We start from the raw sequence: 22194 nt of genomic DNA, 5'->3' as shown, positions 1-22194 counted from the left end.
TCCTTTAAAAAGCAGGGCAATAGTACAGAGAAACAAAGAATGACAATTACCATCCATGAACACTTTTTAGCAGACCACGGTTTCGTGGTTCTGTACTATGCTTAGTTTTGCTGTACATGACCACCAATAACTAAGCAACACGGTACTATGACAATTCAACGGCAGATTGCACACTCTTACTAATAGTAAAAGTGACATATGAGGTGGGTGGTTTTGGATGAGGCTACCCCATGTGAAGAGAAGGCCAGGACCAAAACAGAGTTGCCAAGGGGTTACACTTCATAGCTTGAGGACAATAGTTTCAGGAGCCAAGGATTCTGCTGAATCACTGGAGTCTACTGATCTCTCAGGCTCAGCACAAAGGCTTCCTACCCTGAGTAGTTCCTTCTCTCTTCTCTCCTAGTCCTTCAACCTTCCTTCCACATCTTCTCCACCTAATCAAATCCATCTCTCTTCTGGCTGTTCTTTAAGGTCTTTAGTATACACAGCTGGATGGCCTTGGAAACCCCTGCCCTTTGTGGACTTTCCCCAGACATTCGTTTAAGGATGCATCTCTTCATCCCAAGCAGCACTTACCACATTAGCCAGCATTCCCACGCACAGGTGATCTGTTACCACTGGTGTCCTTTGGGGGGGGGGGGCACCTCTCTTTAGTTCTTAGTATCAGCAACTTGCTGATCTCAAAGTAAATCAAAGCGCGCGCACACACACACCCCGCCCGCAGTCATTCAGGGTAATGGGAACAATTATTTGAAAAAGTTGTAGCAATACTATCCTGTTGCTAAACAAATGCAACAAACTGTATTTGTACATTCTTCCAATTAAACTCACTAGAAAACATGGAGAAAGCATGTGGAAAAGAGGCAGCTAATTACTGGGACAATGGAAGTCACATCTTTAGCCTTCCAAAAAGCTTCCCATTGAAAATGTACAGTCAAATTGGACAGCTGACCAAATGTTTGTCCAACATGAAACTGAACAGGGATGGTCCTTTAAAAAGCCAAGAACAGCAGGTCGATGTGGTAATCGCTACATTAAGAAGCCTGCAGATTATAATTCACCAGAGTCAACAGAAGACAAAATGGTCCGTAACACTTATTGAGGGAACAAATATTGGAAAATGGATCTGTGGAAAATTGTTGGAGAACTTTTAAGGCCCTCTTAAGTACAGAATATTGCTGAAGCTAAGATACATTTTAGTTAATATTGCATGCATGAATTTTTTCTTTTTAAATTATGAAAAATGAAAATTTATCAAAAATGGCTCATTTTTCTGATGAACTTTCTTTGGGCCTTTTATTTTTAAATTCACTATTACTAAACTATACTGAAGTAAATTATTAAACAAAATAAACACCATAAATAATGAGAAGTTCTGATATGCCTTTAATAAAACTTCTGTGGCTGGAAATAGTTGGAATATGTCTCAATTTCAAGGCAAAAACAAAATATGCAAATAATATGTTGTACTATGCGGAATATGCAAACTCCTTGATGAGATTAAGTATTTCAGGTGTCAAGGTGCAAATCTGTTTCCAGTATTTTGGTTTATTGACAAAATGGACTATGACGCAAAGTCATCCAAGATGGCTAGGTCACACCTCCAGTAGTTCAGGCAAGACTTTGCAAATTTGTGTAGCCTCTTTCCTGGCTTTATGACACGGGGCTGGATTTTCCAGTTTGGATAGCCCTGCCTGTTCAGTTAGTATATACTCTCCTTAACACTGTGGGTTAGCCTGATGAGGAGCACTTCTACTGAAAACCTACTTAAAAGATTTTCATTACCTCTATGATGAAAGAAGAAAAGTCCTGCAGAAAGAACACAATGGTCTCCTAAAAAGGGGGCATTCTTGGGCCCTCCTCCTCCTCCTGAGCTAGGGTTGTGGTGGTGGTGGTCAAGGTTGTCAGGGGGTTGGGTATTCCCTTTCCTCCTCCTTTTTCTTCTTCTGTCTGTTTCTGCTGTTTCCCTACTACTACTTTCCTTTGATGTCCCCCTCCTCCCCTTTTTCCTTAGATGTCAACACTAATGATAACAATACAAAAATACTGCTACTATTGATAATACTACTGATACTAATACTCCTGATCGTGCTGATGCTACCACTACTACTACCACCTCCTCGGTTCTCTTCCTCCTGCTCCCTCTCCTGACACCATGTTAGTTCTTTTAATGTTTGATGGATGTTTTTATTGCTGTTTTGTATTTTGTAACCATTTGCTGTTGTTCACCATCCTGAACCCTGTTGGGGAGGGCAGGGTACAAATAGAAATATTAAATAAATAAATGAATAAAGGACAGTGTCTACTCCCCAGAGGAGGGGACATAAAAAGGCCCACCAGAAATGATAAGGACGAGGCATCCAGAATCTCTTGATCCCTAGCTTCCAGAGATCCTTAGCACAGGGGCTACAGGAAGTGTTCACTATCCTAGGTTAACTGCTCCAAAGAAAAAGCAATTAGCAGCTTGGAAGCATACTGCCCCCTCAAGCTGCTGTTGGCCAGTGCCTGCCAATGGACAAGCAGCATTGTGCATTGGCCACAATGGCAGCCAATGCACAACCAGCCATGCCTACCCTGGGATGGAACAGAAGGTCCAGCTTAGCTCCTTGTGGGATGACCCCACCAGGTCAGCCTCCATTTTGGGCCTTAAGGCAATTGGATAGAGGTAGCGTCAACATGGCAGATCTGCCATAATTTCTGGTCTTTTTCTAGCCAGCTTCTAATAATTGGGTCAACCTTGGCTTCCATGGCAAGGACCTAACTTGGGGAGGGGGGCTTTCCCCCTGCAAGGAATTATCAGGCCCCTTAACACTGCCCGACCAAAGCAAGCAGGATTGAGCAATGGATAGACCCACCCATCTCACCCACTTGATGAGGTGGTGGGAAGCTATCCTTCTGTTTATAAACGATGGGCTACAACAAAACAGCAGACTCTGGGTCCTGGGGGGAGAAAATAATGCCAATGTGGCTATTTTCTTTGGCTTGGAGCATTCTAACAGTCCAGAGCTCGCTCCAAAATGAGCCTAGCTATGTCACCGATACAACCAGGAGTTTTACCTGCAGGATTCCCTGTCCCTAAAATCTTCCAATGTGTTGGGTTCAGACAGGGCAAGTGGTCAGGAGAAGAGGCATAATCACAGGAGGACTCCACCCGATTGTCCAGACTGAGCACTTTGGCAGGCTACTTAGAAAGGTCATTGCCACCTTGAACTACTGAATGGAAGAGCCTGATCTCCCCCTTCCCTCTTCTGTGGCCTAAGACAGGTTAGATGCCAGGAGCTTTAAGTAACCTACCAGACAGGTTTCAGACTGCCCTTTCCCAGAATTTTTTGATGAGGTGATCAAAACAGAGTGGCCTTCGCCAGGCACAATATAGCCAAGGACACAATGAAGGGCATTAAGGTGCCCCGGTTGATGCATTGGTGGTGGCTCTGCATTCCGAGGTTATCTTCTCTAAAGATGGTGAGAACATCTGCTGGATAGTTAAGAATAAATGCACCCTCACAAGGCTTCCTCCCTCACCAGCAGAATATCTGCTGTGCAGTTCAATTTTTCCAAGGCAATTGTCATTAGCGTCGGTGACCTGCCTCAGGATCTGGAGATGGATCTGAGTACACTCTACTGCTCCTTGTTAAAATACAAAGGACGGCCCAGTTCACTGCTGTCCCAGGACATCACCCTACTTTGCACAAGAGCTCACGCAGCCAAAGTGCTGGTTGGAAGGAACTTCTGGCTAAAGAACTGTATGGTGGATTCTCTCACAAAAGCTAATCTCTTCACAGACAGGTTCTTGGGTCACCTCCTGTTTGGTGATTTCATGCTGGAAAAGGTGATAGTGACGATGAAGGACAAAAGGGGCTATGATTTAGAACAATACATTTCTTTAAAAGTAATGATCTAAAATCAAGGCAAAACACTCCTAATCCATTCTATCCAGACATTACATAGTCCATAATATTTTCATCCAGCAAATCTTTTGAATTATGGGTACAATCCAGCTGAAGTCGAGCGCTTTGTAAATCTTGTTAATTTCAGTAGACACATTGATCAACTCTACCTAAATGAACTAAGTGGAATTGAAGGTGTTCAACTTGGCTAGGTCATGCCAAGGTCATCTAACAAAGTGAATGTTATTGCAAATCTGAATGGTTGAAAACTGAAGCATATTGAAGATCTACAGTTATGCTTACATTTAGCCCTGCAACACCTGCAACATTACAATCCCACAGAAAGACTGCATCTAACATAATGTAGTTGAACACACTGCTCATGCTGGAAATTGAGACAAGTCGTTATGAAAGTTTCAAAGTTTGTTTTGGTACTTAGGGCTCCCAGATCTCCGGCCACATGGAAGGAGCCTATCCTATAGTTATTCCCTAAATATGTCACTCCTGCTGGAATGTGCCTGCAGCGTGGGTTCAGGTTGTGACAAACCTTCAGAGTGAAGGAAAGACTGTATTGCAGGAAGAAGATCATATACAACAAAAAGGGACTTTAGATGAACTGTTGTGGGATTATCTCCAGCACAGTAAACAGACAAAACAAATCTCAGTATTGCCCTGACAAATTTGCACCAAGATTAAGAGGGAGATGTATATCAAAGGCCTTCTCTCAATTTTTTTCTGAGAAAGAAATCAGACATTACAGTTCCAACTGGAATATGTGTGCCCCAAAACACTTCAAAATACCCCCAAAGCACAGCAGCTTTAAGAATGTCAGTCACAGAAGAACACATTAAAAAGTGTTACAGTCAAGGCATTATTCATCACCACGAACAACCTACTGCAAATTTTACATAATAATATTTATAAGACAATAAATAGTAATATTTATGAGGAAAATAAGTATCAGCTTCCTTGGGAAACATTAAGGCCTGGGAAAGTGTCATTTCATTTGCTAAAAAGTTACTAAAGATCAAATATTCTAAAAACAAATATACAGCTCAGATTCGGCCACTTACAATTGCCAAATTATGCAATTCTGCATCATTAACACAGTATGCTACCCATGTATATTCAGTCCAGTTTCCTCCCCTCATAGTCCATGACACTTTCATGCAAATTCTCACTGCAGGTTAGTCACGATTAGACACTTCATCTTGAACCTCTTCTGACTCTTTTAGCTTGTGTATGGAGGCATCAGTTATTTCATTCAGTGGCCTGGCTCCTTTCCGGGGTGGCAAGACAGTGAAAAATGCTTCTTCCCACACTCTTTTCTCCAAGTATGCAAGTATTATCTCAAACACTGCAACCAAAAGATAGAAAGATCAGATACTCCCTCTCTTTGAATAAAGGATGTTCCTGGAAAGGCACCCCTGCCCAGGAGGGAAGTAGACCTGCCCTTTCCAGCCATCTGCCTCTGACTAGAGCTCGTTCCATCTCACCCAGCAATAGGGGGGATGATCCACTACCGGACCCCTTATGGGCACCCGATTCAGAAGAGGTGCAGATAGGGGTGGAGCAAGAACGTTTTTCAGATACTGAAGACCTTGAGCAGGAGTGTGCAGAAATTTTTTTTAGATTCTTTAAGGTAGAGGATCTGCCTTTTCTCATTGCTAAAACAATTTCAGCCCTTGACATTCAGGACCAGAAATAGTTCTCTCTTTTCACTGTTCTCTAATTCTGGTCCTACCACATTATTTTACGCTGTCCAATTGCAGTTTTGTATCCTATAATCTACCTTGAGACTCAGTGATAAAGATGATAAAATAATCTAGCTAAAATGATCCATAATCTAGACACAGTTATCTATGCAATGGTCACCTCTAGGCTAAACTACTGTAACTCGCTCTACACAGGGCTGCTCTGGAAACTCCAACTGGTACAGAATGCAGCAGTGCAAGTTCTAACTGGGATGCTACGGCGCATGAACATTCAACCAGTGCTTTGCCAGCTTCAATGGCTCCAGGTGGAGTACTGAATCATGTTCAAAGTTTTAGTACTTACTTTTAAAGCCCTAAGCGGTATGGAGCTAGCCTATCTCCTATTATACCCTTTGAAGAACACTGCAGTCATGCTAGTTATCCCTTGCTCAAAAGAGATTTGGTGGTCAAACCAGGGCCAGGGCGTTTTTGTTCCTGGCCCCAGTCTGGTGAAATGCTCTGTTGGATGAGGCCTAGGCCCTGTGGAATCTGATGCAGGGCCTGTAAGACAGAGTTCCTCAGGGCCTGTAAGACAGAGTTGTTCCACCAGGCTTATGGTTGAGGCAGCAACGGAGTACCATCTATGGCCTCCCTCTCCTCTACTGTTCTATCCTACCCGTTTATAGCCATAGGAATCTAATTATATAATACTGAATGTAAGCTGCCTTTGAGTTTTTATGACGATGTTGTTGTTGTTATTGATGTTGTGATTGGTATTTGTAGTTTTTAACTCTTTGTTTTATTGATATTTATGCTATTATTGTGTTTTTGTGGATTGTTGGAAGCCGCCCTGAGCCCGAGAGGGGAAGGGCAGCCTACAAAAGTAATAATTAAAAATGAAATGAATAAATGCCTCATCAGTCAGGTATTCTCATCAGTCAGGTATTATAACTCATGTAAATGGGCAGGATAGTATAGTATACACTGTTTATCAATCTAATAAACCCAAATCTTGTTGGACTGTTGCTGAAGTCCAGGATACAAGAAAGAAAGAAAAACACAGCTGTTATAGAAATGCAATTTGCTGTCATAAAAACCAGCATACACCACAATCTGACAGTATTTCTGCCTGCAGTTTATGAACACAAAGCAAATAAATTGCAAAAGCTGAAGCTAAAAATCCAAGAAACACTAGAAAGTCACCCATTAGGACATTCATCTCATGTAGGCAGCATCTGTAACCAAGAAAAAACTACCCTTACACACTTACTGAAATGTTTCAATAACCAAGAATAAATTGGGGAGAAGTAAACCGTGCCTCTGCTGTACAAGAGAACAGATGGCAATCACTACCACTTGAAGGAATCTTGAAATATGTGCAAGAGCCCCAGAGCTGATATATGTGGTGCACATTTTGACACCTGTGGCATTCTGAAACATTCATTTTTTCAACATCATCTTTTACCATGATTCACTGCTAGAACTTTCCTGCTGTTCATTTTCACAAAGATCCCCAGGGGAAGTTGCGCATGGCTTATTCCCAGTTCTTGTGCTCTTTTGTATGTGATGCCCTGTAGAGAAGACACAGGATAGAACTTATCTGATCAGCAGTGGTAAGTTAGGTTTGTATTTCAAGGATACTTTGCAGAGCTTCACTATTTGAGTTTTCTTCCTAATGTTCCTACAATTATCTATATATAAATAGGCACATTTTATGACAGAGCAATTATTAAGAGAAGCTCCATTACTGCTTACAAATTGTGGATTGGATCTTAAGCCTCACTTCCATTTGTAACCTGCTTTATCACAGAAGTAGTCCTCTACTGCGCAGCATTTTTCTCTGAGACTCGGTCTTTCAGCTCATGGAGAGATGCTTGTTTTTGTATTAGCAGCAGCTTCTAGCTCCAGAAGAACCATCCCCACAGAGCAGCACAAGTGAAAGCAAGACTTAGCATCCAAGCTCATACACTTACAACAAACTTCAGTAAAATGTTTGGTAACTAGGTTATACTGGCAAGATGTATAATCCTTTTGCATGTTTCCCTGAAGTCACTGTATGACAGTTTAGCAACTCGACTCAATTCAGTTTTCTTCAGCCCCACTTCCCTCACCATCTTCCAATACCCACATATTTTAACAAATAAGCAGAATCTACTATTCACAAATTAAAAAATAAAGCAAAACCACACCTCTTTTACAAAACAAAACAGGAAAGTAAAAAAAAATTGCCAGGATGGTGCAGGGATTATATCCAGCATCTGGGAGAGCTTCTAATCCTATAGCTCTGGTAAAATGAAGGAAAAACAGCCCTGATCTGTGCCCGGACCTGATTTAATCTTCTTTAAGATTTCTAACAGAAGTAAACAAACAATAATAATTTCAACTAATCAAGAGCTTGCCCTAACTTCACATTATAAATATTTCCCCATAGTTTGTGTCTCGCTCTGGTCAGGGGCTACATTATTCAGGAGACTATCTTTGGTAACTAGCAGTGCTGCAACGAACATGATTAAAAATAACAGAATCAGAATTAGGATGCTCTCCTAATAGCTGTGGCAGCCACAGATACATTGCTGACCCTGCTTTAACTGTTTTAAGGATCATACTGCAACATGAGCAACTGATAACAGAATTGTCTGTCTCTCGTAGGGAATGGGGCTGGATGAAGAAAACAAGTGGCAAAACTGGGAATTCCTTTCACAAGCTTAGTGGCAGCGGTGGGCTTGCCCTGCTTTGCTTCAGAGACCACATTGATGATAACATTCCCTGCTTGTTCCATATTTTCTTCTTTTCTTTCATGTCCCAGCTTTTCTTTCACCATTCCCAGCACAGGATTTATCTGGCAGTTGTTGTGCATTTAGCTGCTTCTCTTTTCTCCCAAAACTTCAAGGCAGGTACAAGAGGGGGGAGAAAAATGTCTGTGTTTCTTCTTCTAGTTCAGTTGCTGTTAGTGTAACCTCTCTGCATCTCCATGTTGTCACTCTCCCAGTAACTGCCACAGAGAATTTGTGTATGCAAACTGCTTCGATTGGTAGTTGAAGAAAGAAAGGTTGCTGATGAATTCCACAAATAAATCAGTTGACAGATTTATTATCACCTGGAAACAGAGGGTACTTGAAAGACCAAGAGAGTTGATATCCTCCTCCCTTTTGATATCATGGAATTAGGATTCAAAACAACTTAAAATAATGTTATGCTGCATGATCTTAAGCACGTGTACTCAGCAGTGAGTCTCAGCAAGTTCATATATATTAATTCCCAAGTAAATCTGCATTAGATTTAAGCCATAGTGGCATACCTTGTGATGATTGTGATCCACCAAGCCACCTATGATGTACGCTTTGGACTCATCTAGTTCATTCAGGATATCAGGAGAGTCTGATGTAAGGTACACAAGGTCTTCCTTTTTCATCAATTCACTGTAGTGTTCTGGTTTAATATAGATATCCTTCAAGACATAAATACAAGCAAAAATATTAAAGGAAATACATTTAAAATCCAAGGATATGAGGCTGACTTAAATGTGCACTTAATGGTTGGAGTGAGTCTTTTGTACACGCTGGATTTTATTACATTTTTGTTGCAGAATAAAATTAATAATGATAATGTTTTTATACCACCCTTCCCAACTAAAGCTGTGTTCAAAGTGGATAACAGGATAAAATTACGATTAAAATAATTAATGCCAGATGAATAATTGAAAACTAGAATAGTAGCAATCAATAATTGCTATCCAAAGAAGTTACTGTTTCAAGAATGTAAGCCCAGTGTGGGAACCAGGAGCGTAGGTATAGAATTTTTATGGGGTGGGTTCAGGAAAGTGGGGCTCAGGGGGTGGGGCCACACTGGGCTTACATTCTTTGCAAGAGGCGAGACTTTCTTTCCCGGGCTCCAGCTGGCTTGCAGCTTGCAAGTGTGTGGTGCGAGCTGTGCCTGTGTGGGCGCACAGGAGTGCCCACCCCCGCCAGACATGCAATTGGGGGGGGGGGGTTAAAACCGAGAACTGCCCTTTACCTACGTCCCTGGTGGAAACCAAAAGATGTTAATGGATGGAGAAGTAGGGAAAGGAAAGAGGAGAGGGAGGGGAAAGGGAATGAAAAAAGGGGAGGAGGAAAAGGGGGAAGGGGAAGTCAGTTTAGATAACTGTTGTGATCTTCATAAGAGTGGCAGAACATCTTCATCTTAGAGGTCCTGTGGGGTCCTAGCCCTGGTCAAGGACAGCCAGATAGGTTTTGGGCCAAGACCCACAAGGAGATTGCTATTTGTGAAATGCAATGTTATTTGGGAGGCTTAACAGGAAATATGATGTAACCACGGGCCATGGCTGCTCCAGGGTCACCTGAACAGAATCACGCAAATGGTCCCGGGGCTCCACCAGCATCCTGTGTGCTGGTGTGCAGCTGTTTCACTGGCCCATGTGGAACAGGCCTGTCACTCTACATTCCCACTGTATTTTTATTACCCCTCTTCTCCCCTGCACTTGGGCTTTCTCTGGGGCAGCTACTTTACATTTGGGCTCACTACCCTGAGGGAGAATTCAAAGGTTTCCACATTACATAGTCTCTATTCATTTAAACTAAGTATCTCCTGCTCAAGAAATGGGTTCCTGTTATCCTTCATGCTGAGCAACAAAAGTCTGGGTGTAGACTAGCCTTCAACTGTTGAAAACTATGATAAGGTCATTTCAGACAAGCAACTTTACAGTGCTCTAAGTTTGTCAATCTTTAGTTGTCATCTAGAGCCTCAGCCATATAGAAGTAGCCTCAGAGTAGTCAGTTATTGATTCATTGCATACTGAAAGGGAAACAGATAAGCACAGAAGAAGATCTGCAGTACAATTTATATATACATATACATATAAACCTTACCTTCCAATTTATCCATCCTTTGTCAGTTTCATCCATGTTGTGTTTCAGTTGGCCTCCATGACTTGTCAAGTAAAACTTTGAAAGATGGAAGGGGGAAAGTATGTAATATTTGAGTCCTAAATGAATACCTGTTTTCTCCACTCCTTTCCAGTCACAAATTTATTTTTGATGAATTCAAACAAGTTGTTCCTACTTTAAGTCAATCTCACAGAACGGTTTTGCCTCAGACATGTTGAGTGCAAACTGTGGCCCTCAATACACTTAAAGTATTAATATAATAATGACAAAAATTATACCTACATTTTGGAATATATGGTCCTGTGTGTTGTCATTTGTCCATAAAGAAATGCTAATTCTGTCTTTAATGTAATATTGATAAAAAATACTGTCAAACTGGGTCAACATTGAAAATCAGGACATTTCCCTTTTGTGGCTGCTGTCATATTATCATGTATATCACTAAGCAGTCACTTTATGGGAATTAGGAAAAAAAGATTTGCACTAGCATACCTGTACAGGATGGAGCGCTTTACGATTTTCGGCATAACACCTCTGAATTTGCTTGTGCAGTTTCTTGACATCCTATATACAACACAATTTGTTTTTATATTGTCCTTCAGAGAAAGCACCTTAAAATGCTTTAACCAAGACATTCAGAGAGACGCTAAAGAGAGAGAAAGGAAACTTTTAACTGCGAACAGTATTTCTGAACAACATTTATCTTTGTAAAACAGAAGTTAAGTCAATAACCATAAACCATGCAAAGCAATAGTAAAGTACTTTTCAAAGATTTTTTTATCACTGTCTTGTTTTTACTATTTCTAATGTAAACATTTTGAATATGTTACATAGGAATGGGTAGCAAAAATACACACAACATCAGCCTACATGTCTTACAATCTTTGAAAGCTATCCTAGAATGTATTTTTGAATCTGGAAAGGTGTCAGGTTATCAGATGAATAAACCTAAAACTAAACTCATGGATCTAAATATAAACCAAGAGACTAAAAACAGAATTCAGAGTGCGCCACAAAGCCTATCAGATGTTTACAAGCTTAGCTGACTCTGAATCCAGATCAGTTATTTGAAAATAATGGTGTAAAATTATGGTGAAATTAAGCATAACTTACAGAGATGGATATCAATACTGCTTCCATATTTTAGAAAACCAGAAGCCTGAAAATGATGACCACGCGTAAAATACTGAATGTATTTGATAACTTGTCAATTTGAATGGTTAGGTAAGAAATAAAAGACAGAAAATGTTTTCAGAGTTCATTGGGGCTAATAAGAAAGCAAGAATCAATTTGAAAACTTTACAGAACTTTACAAAACTTTACAGAACTTTACAAAACTTTACAGAAGGTAGTTTTAACCAAATGTATTTAAATGTTATCTAGCTTCAGAGTGAAAAATATTCTGTAAATGGATACTAGCTGACAAAAAAAAACCCTCGTATCAGGTTGTGCAGGAAAGCATCATTATTCCTTTGGCCCATTATCTAATATATACTGGACTTGTATAATAATTATATAAGAGATTACTGTATTCTAATTCTTGATAACAGTCCAAATGAGTGAAATTTTAAGAAAAGATTAAGCCCATTTTGATCTCCTATACAGCTTTCCTTCCTGGATAGCTGGGATTTGCATTGAACAATATGTACCCTTACTAGATAGAGCATGGAAGGTGCTCAATTTGTTTTGTGTGATTATTTATGTAGCATAATATATAGTAATATACACTGAATCCAGTATTTTAAATTCGAAAATTTATAGGGAGCAATTTAAGAACTAATCAACTGGGAGCCTCATTCACAGATTCTAAAGAGATAATATTTCATGAAAGATTCTAAAAGTTGGTAATCTGCTCTGTCTCTGTATCTCTCACAGATGATCACTGGAGACAACTAGATCAAGGCAGGTCAGTGTTGCTAGCTGTTCTCAGTCTAACAGCGGCATCTGACCTGGTCAATCATGATTTTTGACCACTGCCTTACTAGCGACGGTATTAGGGAAACAGCCTTGAAATGGCTGGTCTCCTTTCTCCAGAGTTGAGGACAGAGCGAAGCATTAACGGAGAGGACGTCATTGCACCATTCTTTGGTATGAGGGGTCCTCCAAAGAGCAATCTTTTCCCCAATGCTCTTTAACATATACTGTGCCCTCTAGTACAGTTGGTCTAGAATTTCAGGCTGAGTTGTCACCAGTAAGCTGATGACACCCAGCGGTATCTGCTTATGAGCAGCTAGCCAAGTATTGGCCCAAATAATTTGCCCAGTTGCTTGGGGGCCGTGGCAGGATGGATGAGGCAGAGCCGACTGAAGCTGAATCCAATTAAGACAGAGGTCCTGTAGCTGGGCCAGGGGGAAGCAGGGACAGGTGCCAGCACTTGGCCCTTGATAGTGTACAATTAACACCTAAGCTTTCTGTAAAGAACTTGGATGTGACCCTGGATGCCTCCATTTCTATGGGCCTCTATGGAGGCCCAGGCCACAAGTGTCACCAGGCCTGAAGTTTTTCATCTTCACCAGGTGAGGTAACTGGCACTCTACCTGTCTCATCCTAGCACAGTGATGGTGAACCTTTTCAAGACCAAGTGCCCAAATTGCAACCCCAAACCCACTTATTTATCGCAAAGTGCCAACACGGCAATTTAACCTAAATACTGAGGTTTCAGTTTAGGAAAAACGGTTGGCTCTACGGCACGTGTTACTCGGGAGTAAGCTTGGTGAAGCAACCGTGCAACACTTCGAACGGGTGAATCACAACCCTAGGAGGGTTTACTCAAAAGCAAGCCCCACTGCCAATAACTGAGCTTACTCCCAGGTAAAGGATCACGTTTTAGTTCTTCTCGCCCCCCCACATGACAAACTCTGTGCGCGCGTGCCCACAGAGAAGGCTCTGAGTGCCACCTCTGGCACCTGTGCCATAGGTTCGCCACCATTGCCCTAGTGTGGTGCAGTGGTTAAGAGCAGGTGGATTCTAATATAGAGAACCGGGTTTGTTTCCCCACTCCTCTCTACCTGAGTGGCGGAGGCTTGTCTCGTGAACCAGGTGTGTTCTTGCACTCCTACATTCCTGCTGTGTGACCCTGGGCTAGTCACAGTTCTTCGGAACTCTCTCAGCCCCACCTACCTCACCAGGTATCTGTTCTGGGGAGAGGAAGGGAAGGGAGCTTGTAAGCCACCTTGAGTCTCCTTACAGGAGAGAAAGGTGGGGTATAAATCCAAACTCTTTTTCTTCTTCTAATCTGACTTGCTGTGCTAATAATAACCTGCCAGTTGTCCTGTGCCTGAAAAGTATCCAGCTGTCCTCAACTAGTGTCATGGTTTTCTTAACCCTGGCCTCAGCCTGGTGGAATGCTTTGTCAAATTAAACTAGTGTCCTGCGGGACTTATCTCAGTTCCACAGGGCCTACAAGCTAGAGCTGTTCCACCTGGCCTACAGATGAGGGCAGCAATGGCTATGTTTCCATTTGGCCTGCTTTTCTTTCCCTTCCCTTGTTTAGTTATACTGAATTTGTTTTAGAATACAGTTTGGGAACATTCTGAGCCATTTCATCCTTGGTTGGCCCAAGAACCTGCCAGGATGCAGTGGTTAAGAGTGGTGAAGTCTAATTTTGAGAGCCAGGTTTGATTCCCCCTCCTCCACATGCGGAAAACTCTTAACTGAACTGGATTTGTTTCCCTGCTCCTACACATGATGCCTGCTGGATGACTTTAGGCTAGTCCCAGCTCTTCAGAACTCTCTCAGTCTCTACCTCAAAAAGTGTCTGCTGTGGGGAGAGGAAGAGAAAGGAGTTTGTAACCTGCGTTGAGTCTCCTGTGACAAATGCCCATATTTGGAAGTGGTTTCCAGTGACAGACTGCCCTGACATAGTTAAGTCCTACCCAGTCCTGATTGGCTGGAGGAAAATTGCCAGGGAAGAAAAGGAGGCAGCTGGAGTGCTGAGGATCTTTTTCCCTTGGTTTGTGCTTGGACCAAGATCTAGAGCAGAGAGTGCAGATCAGGAAGAGAGATCTGTCGCTGCTTGTGTGTTCTGACAAGAAGTCAGATTGCTCTAGTCAGGCTGAGGAGGCTTGAGAGTGCAAGGGAAAGCCCTGGGTTTGGTGGAAGGTGAATCCGCCACTCAGGTGCTTGGCAACTTGGATGTCCAGACTAGTGTCTGTCCAACCCCAGTTCAAAGCCCAGTCAGGAGAAGACCAGTCCATGAAGGTGCCAGTTAGGCCTTAACAGGGGACTGAAAGGGAAGGTGGCGAGTGTTGAGCCAGAGTCCTTCCAGTCTTAAGACTTGGGTGGTTGTGTGAACTAGAAAGGGTGTGGATCAGAGAGAATCTAGTGTCTGTGTTTGTAACAACTAAAAATTGAAACCTGTGGGAGAGAAAGCTGAAGTAAATTAGAACCTGTGTGTATAAGAAAGCTTAAGAACCAGAACCACTTTAAGAGAAGAATTCAGTTGAGTGAAGATTTACATTTCCTGTCCAAATTTCCTGTCCTAACTGTGACATATAGTTCCTTAAAGCATTAGAATAAATATTTTGCCATTCATGATCAAATTCAGTAGAGTTATCCTAAAAGAATAGAAAAGATTTCTAGAAACAACATGTAAATTGCTTTTTAAGTGTGAGGCAGGCTTCCTTGGTGGTGCTCACCAAGGAGGAGTGACACATGTTGTCCATATTTCTTTAAAATAAAATTTGCGTGACAAGATTTTATTAACTTTGCATTGCTCTTTATTAGTATAGACAGCTAAGGCTGAGTGATCTGTGAAAATTCTTTTATTAACTTTGCATTGCTCTTTATTAGTATAGACAGCTAAGGCTGAGTGATCTGTGAAAATTCTCCCTTGCCCGGGTTGAATTAATAAGCAGAATGTCCAGAATGACACTGACTCAAACTATGCAATTCTTTGATTATACTGAAGCCAAAGCAGCCAGAACAAATTGCACTTAATGGTACTAGAACACGGCCATGTAGCCCAGAAACCACACAACACCCCAGTACTTTTTTCATTTACCTTCAGCTCCATTAAACTGTCAAAACTGCAGTCTATTATGAGGCGAAGGGTACTAGGAACAACGTCCCGATGCAGACGTTTCCAGATGCTTCCGTCATTGCTTGATTCCAGTTCAGATCGGCGCTCCAGTTTTCTCTTCAAGCGTTTTTCTTTCCGCTTCTTCCTAAAGCGTTGTAATATTAAATATCAAGAATTATTACATTATACAGCAGCATATAGTCAAATCAATTACACAACATTAGAATTATGTAACATATAGTTGTTTAGAAGGAAACATTGAAACACTAACTAGACTGCAACTTTAAAGAAAAAGATATGAAGTTTTGTGGAAGCCCAGACATACTTTTCCTCTTATCCTAAGAAAACTCTCTCCCAAAGGCACCTGGTGGGCCACTACGAGTAGGAGAGCTGGACTAGATGGACTTTGGTCTGATCCAGCTGGCTTGTTCTTATGTTCTTAAAACTATACCAGTGGTTTACTGAGAAGAGAATTCACATTTGTTAACAATGATTTCTTTAGACTTTTGTTCTCACCTCACTCCTTTGAACTGTCTCTAGCCTCTTCCATTGCAGAGATATGTCCTTCTCTTTTAACTTTATACTTCTCTTTATACAAGGGAGACTTTTAAAAAACAAATACTGAGAATTCAGAGAACCCGTTACATTTATTGCTACAGTATATCTATGTTATTCTAGTGCTAATTTTTTAAAGTAAAAAGCCCCCTGTTAGCAAGGTGAGTAAATGGCTGCCATATAGAAAGGGAAAATCTTATTTTTCCACCCTTGCAGCACACTAAGCAGTCTTTACTGTAATGTTTCCCTAAACTTCAGAGCAAAGCAGGTTTGAGAAAAATTGGGGAAAAGCTGGGGAAACATTAGGACGTACTACAATGCTGTGGGGAAGTAGGAGGAAAACCCACTTCCCAACTGTATAGGCAGACAACCAAGTGAAAATTGCTTTAGTCTACACAAAACTCAGTGATTTTTTCAACATCATGGCAAGTTTGAGGCATGGGATATTATTACGATGGTTTCACTGACTGAAAACCAGAGAAAAGTATGGCAAATGTTGTATTGATAGCAACTTTGGTCAAAGTATGTCTGTGTAGAGTAGAGGGTAAGAGAATACAAGCTTTGCCTCTGCCAAGAACGGTAAAATAATTTATGATTATCCTAATAGCAAAATCAACAACAAAACCCCAATTTGATAGAGTAATTATAACACAGAAGATATGGAGAAGAGTTTAAAAGGAGGTAGTTTAAAACTAAAGTGCTCTTTTTAAACTATATTTATCATGCGGTTGAGCAGAACTGCATTATCTCCTGCCACGCTTGGTAGGGGAGAGTCAAAAATCAGAAACAAAGACTTCCCTTCTCAGGTTTCACCAATATGTTATATCTGCTAGATTACTTGAGGAAACAACTGCTGGTAGATTACATGCATAAGAAGTATAGTAGCAGATAAATATATTCATCAAGGTACTGATGGTTTTCTAGTATGCTTTATCATATTTTATCATACTGACTCAGAGATGGAGAAGTTGAAATCCAAGTCTGAATATCACTTCTAGCCTTTTTCTGGGAAGAATAATGGTAGACAACCTGTTACCAGCTCAGCATTATTAAAAAGGCAATACATTGAACATGTAGTAAAGGACCAATCATACTTGCGCAAGTCTCTCAGTTCTTCCCATTGTTTCTGCTTCATCAGCTTCTTTCTTTGTCTTTTCGACATAGCTTCAATACCCTCCATCTTTTTCAGTGTTGATTCTTTCATTGCTTTCAGATCAATGCTGGATTCTGTGTTTTCTTCCACATCAGTAATCTTGGCTGATGCAATGTTTTCTGGTGGCATTTCTGAAGACATTAGTTCTTCTGAATATTTTTCTGGCTGTTCGCTGAAAAAACTACAAGTGTTAGGTTTTTTTTAAAAAAAATGATTACATCCTAGCTTGCACATAAAACAACAAGTTAAAAAAATGGCTACAAACTCATGTACACTAAAAGCTAGGACTACATAATGCCAGCCGAAGATCAATGGCAAACTTAAAACACTAATAGTTGTCCCTAGAAACATGAAGTCTTCTTCCCATTTCAAAAGCTTTAAAGCACCTAACATTACAGAGAAGGGAAAGGGGCAGTGGCCCAGTGGTAGAGCATCTGCTTGATAAATAGAAGGTCCCAGGTTCAATTCACTGTCATCTTCACTTACAGGACCAGGTAGCAGTTGATGTGAAAGACCATTGCTTAAGACCCTAGAGAGTTATTGCAAGTCTGAATAGACAATACTGATTTTGCTGGACCAACAGTCTGATTCAATGTAAGCCAGCTTCATGTGTTCAACAGAAGCTAGTCATACAATTCTAAAATTAATAATAATGACAATCTGGAATGACAAAGGATAGTTAAAGCTAAAGACTCAACAAAGTGATTTACCACTAAATTTGGATAAACCAAACAATGGACTAAATGCTCAATAGTAGGTAGTCTATCCCATACAATATAATGCACCTGCTGATAAATGTTATATATCATGTAATTGAAAATGTACATAATACAGCTTAAAATTTGAGGGCTGACAGTACATTTCCTTTACTGGGCTTAGAAGAAGAAGAGTTTGGATTTATACCCCCCCTTTCTCTCCTGTAAGGAGACTCAAAGGGGCTTACAATCTCCTTTCCCTTCCCCACTCACAACAAACACCCTGTGGGGTAGGTGGGGCTGAGAGAGCTCCGAAGAACTGTGACTTGCCCAAGGTCACCCAGCTAGCATGTGTTGGAGTGCACAAACTAATCTGGTTCCCCAGATAAGCGTCCACAGCTCAAGTGACACTCACACAGATATACACACGCTAATGTCACTTTCTCAAGGAAGACCCCAGAAAACAAGTGGGAGGGGTATTTAGGCATCTGAGCTCCCTTCTTTCTGTGTCATATTTGGGATTATATGGTCTTAGTTTTCAGGGGGAGGGGCTCCCCCTTAGTTATCTAGTGTGACTTCTAAAAAATGACAAATGGTTCTTTACCTGGCAGTGGTTACTGCTATAACTTAGTTTTTTCTTTATATCCCCAAAATTTGGAACAGATGCCTTTTTTTCTTGACTTGAACATACAGCTGGTCGAAAGAAACCATTTAGAAGAAGAAGAGTTTGGATTTATATTCCCCCTTTAACTCCTGTAAGAGACTCAAAGGGGCTTACAATCTCCTTGCCCTTTTCCCCTCACAACAAACACCCTGTGACAGTGATGGCGAACCTATGGCACGGGTGCCAGAGGTGGCACTCAGAGCCCTCTCTGTGGGGACGCGCACACAGAGTTTGTCTTGAAATCGCCCCCTCCCCCCACACACATCTAGGCTGGCCTGGGCCGCTGGACTTGATGTGTATGCATCTTAGCGAGCAGAGAGGACTCGGCTGGTGGGCCTGGTACCTGTGCTACAGGTGGCTGCTACCCGGCGGAAGGGGGGGGGCAGAGGCGGCAGAGATGCTAGAGAGGTGCAGAGTGGCAGATGTGGGACTTGCTGGGGCTACAGCAGGCTGGCCCCTGATCAAGGAGGTTATTCAGGTTAAATTGCCACGTTGGCACTTTGCAATAAATAAGTGGGTTTTGGGTTGCAATTTGGGCACTCGGTCTCGAAAAGGTTCGCCATCACTGCCCTGTGAGGTAGTACTTGCCACTACATCGATCTGACCTGGAGGGCCCAACCTAGACTGATTTTATCAGGTCTTGGCTTTACTGCACAGCCCTATACACTGTTCTGAACCTGGATTTAGAATGGCCTGACTTGGTTTAGATTTACACTGAAAATTACTCTTTAAGTCAACGGTCGTTGAGGCTCCATAGCCTTTGTGTTTGTAACTGAAAAGTGAAAGGCTGAAGGACCCAAACAAGCCACGTTGTTAGAATTCGTTAATAATTATTCATTTCCTAGAGACCGTTGCTGACATCTTTCCGCCTGAAGCCCTTCAGAAGGGGATGGAGAAGAACAGCCTCGCGCGCTGGCCAGACAGGGCGCGAGGACAATTGCTCACCTGCGCGCGTGCAGACAACAACCACCACCAACGAACTTCGGCAGCCCAGCGAGCGCTCCTCCTCACTTCCGCCCGTTCACGGCGACAGGACGCAGAGCGACGCATTCTAATGACGTAACTCTTCCATTTAAGGAAGACACATGGCCTGGGAGGGGAATTCTGAGGATTTCACGTCGACGGTCGCTGAAGTAAGACGTTTGAAACGCAGCCGCATAACGGCGCGGCTGGGCTGGGGTACGGAATAGGAAAGGCTGCGCCAGTGATGAGGCGCTCTGTAAACCCAGACAGGCCCGGGAAAGATTTACATTTCCAATAGGCGGCACCGGGAAGGCGGGGGGGGGGGGGGGGAAGGGTTGAGTGTATGAGAGAGAAATAAATGGGCGGACTGAGTCAAAGATCCTCATTCTGGTTAATTTCAGAATTAATTTCAGATCAATTCAACAGCTTCATTTGAGGGTGAAGTACCTTTGGCAGAGCCCCTGTTTCAGGAAAGGGTGCACGAAGAATTCAGTTGAGTGAAGGTGAAAAAAGGCGGCATTTTAGGAGTTATTCCATCTAAGCCTCTATGAGACCAGTTGCACTCTCAGCAGCTCCGATTCCAACTCAACTCACAACCCTTAAACTTAAACCTAGGAGAGTGGAAACCCCCTATACTCTCTTATAAATAAAAAAAATCAGCAAGATAAAGACTGAAATAATGGAACTATACAAGAGAAAGCGGTTGGTAATAAACGGCAGATTGAGAGCAGGTGAGAGGAGCGGAGTTTGCAGCAGGCGGGAGATGTGAAACAAAAAAAATAAAATTGAAGAACTCAGCGAAGACTGGATAAAAAGTGGGAGCTGTCAGTCGGGAAGGGACAGCTGAAGCCTGGGAGATCGAGCAGACAGGAGAGACTGAGCTATATGTGCAGTGTTCGAGTGGAAGGGCACTGCTGGAATTGGAGGGCATGTATAACATTGGTAAAGGAACAAGTGAATGAGTGTATATGAGGACAGATCTTGGTTTGTTGCAGGCCCTGGTTGGAGACTTACTTTGGGCAAGAAAAGGTTTGCCTCCCATTGACTGAGAAGAGCATCATTTTCCAGCATGGGTTGCTGGTTGTTAATGATGTGTTCAGCCAGTTTGAGCTGAGTGCTATATTTTAATGATCTAAGCTTGTTGTAACCCACCCAGAGCCCTTCGGGGATTGGGCGGGATATAAATCCAATAAATAAATAAATTGCAGAAAATATGTAATGATGCCCAGTATGTGCAGTACTGGTCTGCAGTACGTAAAAGCAACATTATAGGACCGCGCTGAACAGTAAGCTGTACAATATCTTAAGTAGTGCAATAAGTGAGGTGATTGTGGACTCAAATCTAATACATACGTTTTTTAAAATGCTCCCTCCCTCCACCACCAATGCAACTCAATAGGTATGGTCCATAGGACCAACCAACCAAGTAGTTCCCCAGTGCAGACTGTGCATCTGTCTGGAACAAATCCCCCACCTCAGACATCTAAAAACCCCAACTAGGAAGCTCCACACTTCAGAAAGTAGGGTGCTCAGCATGAGATACTGTGTAGGCTTAGAGTGAGTGGCCTGGCACTTAGGTGGCAGGAGAAGCATAGAGAGAGCTGTTAGTGCCACAGGGCTAGCCTTTGACATCAACACCACTGGGAAAGCAAAGCACAGACACTCTGTGGCTGAACTCTCCCAGTTCATGATCTTTACAGGTACTTCTCAGCCAGGACTCAGTGGGTGGATGCACACTGACAGGTAAGACAGGGACTACTCCCCCAACCTCCTCCCCTCACCCCCGTGGATGGGAACCACCCCAGACATGGCAGCTTTCACACTCGTGCCTAGCATCTTGCAGAACAAAAGAACAAAAGCGCCTTCATGCACCATAGCCCCTGAACACAAGGGTGTGTGATGCATCAGGGCTGGGGCACACATCCCCAGAGGGTGATTGTGTTGTCAAATGCTTGGCTGTGCACAGTTCTCTCTGCTCTTGCAGCCAGACACCCCCAATAGACGGAGAGCATGGGGGCAGGACTCTTGACCTGTGCTCCCTGGACCTATTCCTGTGCTGCAGATGGGTGATGGAACACTGGTTGCTGTGAGTCTGAAGCCGGGGAAGTGGAGGTTTGTGGCAACGATGCACAGACCTCCCCCACCAAAGGCTGCCAACTGGACTGTGTTAAGACCCCATTGGCAATCCTCGTTTATGTTTTATAGTTTGCTGCAGGTGTCATCTCTGGCCTGGACCAAAGACCCTCTATTTCACACAGAAGCTTTCTTGTATAACAATCCCAACTTTTGAAAGCATTTAGGGTATGCATACTGCTGACTCTGTTGGTCCTCCCCAGTGAAAAGCCACACCAGAAGAATGATGCCTATTTCCCTCAAGAGAACAGAGATTCCATGCTCCGGTGCCTGTTCAGCCCCCACCCCCCAATAAAGTGTATGGACTCTGGTTTTTTTGACTCTGAGGCCAGGAGCAGGGCCCCCCAGGGGCAGGTGGGGCGTGGCCTTTCCCCCGAAACCCCTCCCATAAGAAATCTATACCTACATCACTGGGCTCAGATGAAGGATGGGCAGATTGGGGGTACATTGGGAAGGGTTTCAATGGGTCCTGGATGCTGGACGGTACTGTGAATTCCCTGTGCATGGAGTTGGAAGGGGGTGTAGAGGACAGAACAGACAACTA

The 22194-nt window shown here is 42.6% G+C and overlaps 1 protein-coding gene across 3 annotated transcripts; it reads right to left on the bottom strand.

Moving 5' to 3' along the window:
• Positions 1-639: 639 nt before the first annotated feature.
• TRMT10A (tRNA methyltransferase 10A) lies at positions 640-19594 on the bottom strand. Of its 3 annotated transcripts, none has more exons than XM_048509207.1 (8): positions 19500-19594; positions 17137-17367; positions 15470-15632; positions 10960-11031; positions 10450-10524; positions 8880-9029; positions 7047-7152; positions 640-5244 (listed from the first exon to the last, which is right to left on the bottom strand). In XM_048509207.1, exons 2-8 carry the CDS (start codon positions 17334-17336, stop codon positions 5075-5077), a joined length of 936 nt encoding a protein of 311 aa, XP_048365164.1. In that variant the 5' UTR covers positions 17337-17367; positions 19500-19594; the 3' UTR covers positions 640-5074. The 3 variants fall into 3 exon arrangements, with proteins under 3 accessions (XP_048365164.1, XP_048365165.1, XP_048365166.1); XM_048509208.1 differs by having other exon boundaries at positions 17137-17376; positions 19500-19572; XM_048509209.1 differs by lacking the exon at positions 10450-10524.
• Positions 19595-22194: the final 2600 nt, after the last annotated feature.

The sequence above is a fragment of the Sphaerodactylus townsendi genome, linkage group LG10, assembly GCF_021028975.2.
Source record: "Sphaerodactylus townsendi isolate TG3544 linkage group LG10, MPM_Stown_v2.3, whole genome shotgun sequence".
Classification (NCBI taxonomy): domain Eukaryota; kingdom Metazoa; phylum Chordata; class Lepidosauria; order Squamata; family Sphaerodactylidae; genus Sphaerodactylus; species Sphaerodactylus townsendi.
Note: the sequence above shows the minus strand (reverse complement) of the source record. Positions and strands in the feature narration are given on the sequence as shown.